Source organism: Triticum dicoccoides, chromosome 6A, assembly GCF_002162155.2.
Source record: "Triticum dicoccoides isolate Atlit2015 ecotype Zavitan chromosome 6A, WEW_v2.0, whole genome shotgun sequence".
NCBI classification, from domain to species: domain Eukaryota; kingdom Viridiplantae; phylum Streptophyta; class Magnoliopsida; order Poales; family Poaceae; genus Triticum; species Triticum dicoccoides.
In genome coordinates, this window is record NC_041390.1 from 448,732,145 (window position 1) to 448,736,458 (window position 4,314).

General features: G+C 44.2%; 1 protein-coding gene across 2 annotated transcripts; it reads right to left on the reverse strand.

Moving 5' to 3' along the window:
* Positions 1-299: 299 nt before the first annotated feature.
* On the reverse strand, positions 300-3,937 carry LOC119317195 (photosynthetic NDH subunit of lumenal location 3, chloroplastic-like). Of its 2 annotated transcripts, none has more exons than XM_037591618.1 (3): positions 3,822-3,937; positions 1,624-1,903; positions 300-802 (listed from the first exon to the last, which is right to left on the reverse strand). In XM_037591618.1, the coding sequence occupies exons 2-3, from the start codon at positions 1,873-1,875 to the stop codon at positions 695-697; spliced, it is 360 nt and encodes a 119-aa protein (XP_037447515.1). In that variant the 5' UTR covers positions 1,876-1,903; positions 3,822-3,937; the 3' UTR covers positions 300-694. The 2 variants fall into 2 exon arrangements, with proteins under 2 accessions (XP_037447515.1, XP_037447516.1); XM_037591619.1 differs by lacking the exon at positions 3,822-3,937 and adding an exon at positions 3,487-3,694.
* Positions 3,938-4,314: the final 377 nt, after the last annotated feature.

Below are 4,314 nucleotides of genomic sequence, written 5' to 3' on the forward strand. Positions count from 1 at the left end.
AAGGAATAATTTTTTAGGGAGCGGAGGACGTTTTGGCAAAAAGACCGTTAGCCACATCAGCAAATGGTGGGCTCCATCTGTCATAATCGTCATCAAATGGGTTAAAGCCATCAACTAGTGTTTTCTGCAAAAAATTAGGCTAAGAATCAGTGTTTTTGGGCACAAATTCGTAGAAAAGTCTTTTCTGCAAACCTACGCTTTAATGTGGTGGTTTTTTGCAATTCACTCTGTTTTAAGAGGTCAAATTGGCCGAACCATTACCGCAGTACCATTAACTGGAGCAACCTGCTATGATCAAATGATTATTATCCCTGGCGCTGGCTAAATTCCATGAAATTTGGCAACGATTACCATCAGGTAAACACAGACATATAATTAAAATCAGAAACAAAACAGGAGAAAACTTTGCTGGAGATAACCACACGCTAGGTATTATTTCTCTTGCTCTGCTTCAACTGCGGAGATATTTGGACCATGTATGTACACAGGTGCTCTAGCCGGTGCTCATCTGGAAAATGCCCATGTGAGTTTCAGGCACATACGTTCCTTACATAAAGACTCATCCCTCTGCAAGAGTTTCTGGCATGACTCCATCCTTTCCTTGCTATCCAGAAGATGCAAATGCTGTGTCTGCTTGATCCAGCCTCACAGCATCGCATCGTAGTACAGGACCACATGGCATGAGCCCAACATGCTACTGCGGCGGCGCAAGGGCCGCGAGCAACTCACGGAGAGCCTGAGCGGTGTCGTTGTAGCACATCTTCACGACGGGGACGCTTCGGCTCGTCACCGCATCGCATAGCTGCCATTTGTGCAGGAGCAGTTTTATGTCAAAAGCATCAAACACGTCCACAAAGTAAGCTAACAAACTGAACAGACCACTTCTGTGTCATTCTACAGTTTAATTCTGCGCAAGGACTAGACTACGGAAATTTGAGATTTTTTATGTTTGACCATGACCAGTTCGCCGCATTGCTAGTTGAGTAATCTGAGCAAAATGCAATTGACAACTATTTATTGCATGATCTGAGTCAAGAACCATACAAACTTGGTTAAGGGGCACAAGCATTGATCTGCAACTCAGAGACATCTTGAAGTTCTAATTGGTACCTCATGATATGGGAAATCAAGGCTGAGAAGGTTCTCTAACTCTCAAGAGTACTATTCTCATGTACTTCTACTCACAGTTAGAACTTACTAACAATGGAACCAGTGGTCCATAAATATGACATAAACATGCCAAAACAAGGGCAATTTGAAGTAGGTTAGCTTCCCATGGACACTGGTTATCAGAGTTCAGAAACAGCATCCACATTGAAAGATTACTGGATTTGCTACATGATATATAAGAAGGAAATTCTTAAACAATTAGGACCACTACCATGGTTGTCAAAAGAAAAGGACCGCTACCATGTGTGTGGTGGATAATAGATCGTATTTCTTTCTAAGATTGACTCATAGGTGTGCTTAATATAATAAAATTTAAGTGCACACCTGGCAGGTGCCTCGATAAGAAATTTGTAAAATAATTGCCGTGCTCTGTGTTTTCGTACAAGTAAATCATCTTGGTTTGCTTGCAAGGAAATCTACCGAAATTTAAGGGAGAAGACAGCAATCAATCACCTCATCCGTGCAGTAGAAGAATTTGTTGGCGAGAAGGGTGAGCGCCTTCCTGCGCTCATCGTTCTCACTTCGGGAGATCACACGGCTCAGATCAATGTACAAGAAGGTAGCCTTCAGGCGGAGGTCCCTCCAGACCAAGTCCCATGAGTCATCGTCCAGATCAGTCACCAGATCCTCCTCCATCGACAGAAGTTGGCCGGAGCAGCTCTTGATCCGGCAAACGCACCCCTTGAGCTCCATCCCTTCATCCATTGCTGCTTCTGTGTAGTTCCCTTTGCCCCTGCTTGCATATGACAAAATATCAGAGGCAATGATGTGGATGTATTCATGGAAAGGCAAAAAGAAACTGATTCTTGGAGCATGTCTAGAAGCAACAGATGTCAGCATGTGCATCACAGGAAAGAGGCCATGTAATGCAGCAAGGGGCAAAGTGGTCAGTGCAGAACACCATAAGATTGGCTAAGGATGAGACCTTTCTCAACGTTGCTGGGCATATTAAACAAGACAAGAGAAAGGACGAAAAGGGAAGCCAAATTCGGCTACCTTGTCTATCTTCAGATATCATCAAGGAAGGTGGCAGCACAACACAAGAAGCTACCACGAATTGGCCCAAGGAAAACGCGCATAATTTATGAGAGAGATAATCACAAGCGTTACCCTTTTTTCGGCGAGAAACCGTCACCCTTTGCAACCATAAGAATTCAGAGGGCAAGGAGAAGGTCGGAAACTTGGGAAATGAGATAGGGGACATTATAGTGTGCCAATATAGACTACAAAAATTAACTAATAAACTTGGGCTTCTGTTATTTATTTCAGAAAATTATAAAGAATGGAGTACAAAAGTATATAATGACAAAATAGATATGCAAACAAATATGGTAGTACAAGTTTGAAATTTCAGAAATGACGTATTTATCACCCATGAATTCCCTAATAAATGACCATTCATTCAACCCTCTATTTTGAAGTTTTACTATCATCTATGCGCTGTTTGACAACAACGTCGGATCGTTAATTTCAAAGTTTCTCAATAAAACATCTTGGATTCAGTACTGTTTCCCGATTGAATACTGTTTTTCTTAATTATTTTGGTACATACTTTAAGTGCCAGAAAGTTTAGATTAGTTGACCCCACAGCCACAGGGTTTTGGTTCTAGCTCGGCCACTGTCTGTATGACTATGACATCACGAAAATGACAGTCTCACCTGCTTATCAAACGTGGAACGTGGGTGGAAAGCACAAATCTTTACTCTAAACTCTAAAGTAGTTTGCGACGAACTGACAGTAACATTCTCAGTGGGAGGTGCAGTGTAATATGTTTCAAATGCTAAGCAAGTACTAGTAGTTAAAAGGAGAAGAGTTCGTCAATGTCAATGAGAGGGGCCACGGAAAGGTAAGTGCACGAATTAACTACTAGAAACAGGGAATGGATCAAACTGTTGTAATTAAAAGATCATTACGACGATCAGATATTCAGATTAAACGCGTCTACTAACTCTGCATTTGACAATTCATTCCTTCAGACTTGTTTTGAACCTGGACAAAACATCTTGGATTTAAATAACTGAAAATAAAACAAAAGGTTGACTGACAGAAGTTGGAAATCGCTACGACTTTTCTGGCACAGCAAAAGGAATCAATCGTAGTAGAGAAGAAAGAACATCAACGGAAGGAAAAGGAGCGGAGCGGAATGAATGAACTCAACCCAACCCAATCGAGCGAGTCTGATCGAACAGGATCAGGATCGGCCGATCGGATTCAGCTTGTTCCAGATCACGGCGAGAGAGAAGCAAACGAAACGGCATTAGAGGCGAACCAACCAACATAGATTCCCTTCCCCCCCCAACAGTGGCTCCACTTACCAGGAATCAAATCAGGCTCTTCTCAGTTCCCCTCTCCTCTCCTCTCCTTCCCCGATAAATGCCAAGAGACTGGGTGGGTTAAACGGACGACCCCACAAGAAGGAAAACAAAAAGATCCTCAAAAGATGTGGAAGGGGGCGAATTCTTGCATGATGAAGAGGAAGGAATTTGGAGCAGCAACTCCTGCTTCCGCCGCTGTTTCCGTCCCACTCTGTCAGCCCCTCCTCCATTGTGAATCGACCGATTAAATTAAATCCCAGCTGGTAATGTCAATTAGGTGCAAGTGCAGGAATAAGCAACGAGGTGCGGAGAAACAAGGAGCGTGCGTGGCGTACCTCGACCTCGACGGCGTCGGTAGAAGTGGAGGGAGGGAGGGAGGGAGGGGAGGGGAGGGGAGGGGGCTCCTCTCCTGCCGCGCGGTCTCCTAGGCACCAATACTGAGAGAGAGAGAGAGAGAGAGAGAGAGAGAGAGAGAGAGACCGGGATCTAGTACGACGGGAAGGACGACGAGCTTTATGTTGGGCGTCAGTTTTATATTATACTCCTATATGCTACCCTGCGTACTGTATCTGGTGGGCACGGCCAAAGTCGCTAGCTAGGACCGATTATCTGTGAGAGGTGGCGATGCGAAGCCTCCCCAGTCCCCATGCATTTGTCACTGTCCCGGTTTGGGTGTCGATGGGGGTCACGGACACGTCTTGTAACCGTTGCAAAGTGTAGAATCCATTTTCAGATGATTATTTTTCTTTTCGGAACGGAGGTAAAAGTTCTGCCTCATCTTATCGGTTTAACAAACCGACAAAGCGGCGAGAAGCCTCTAGGCTACTC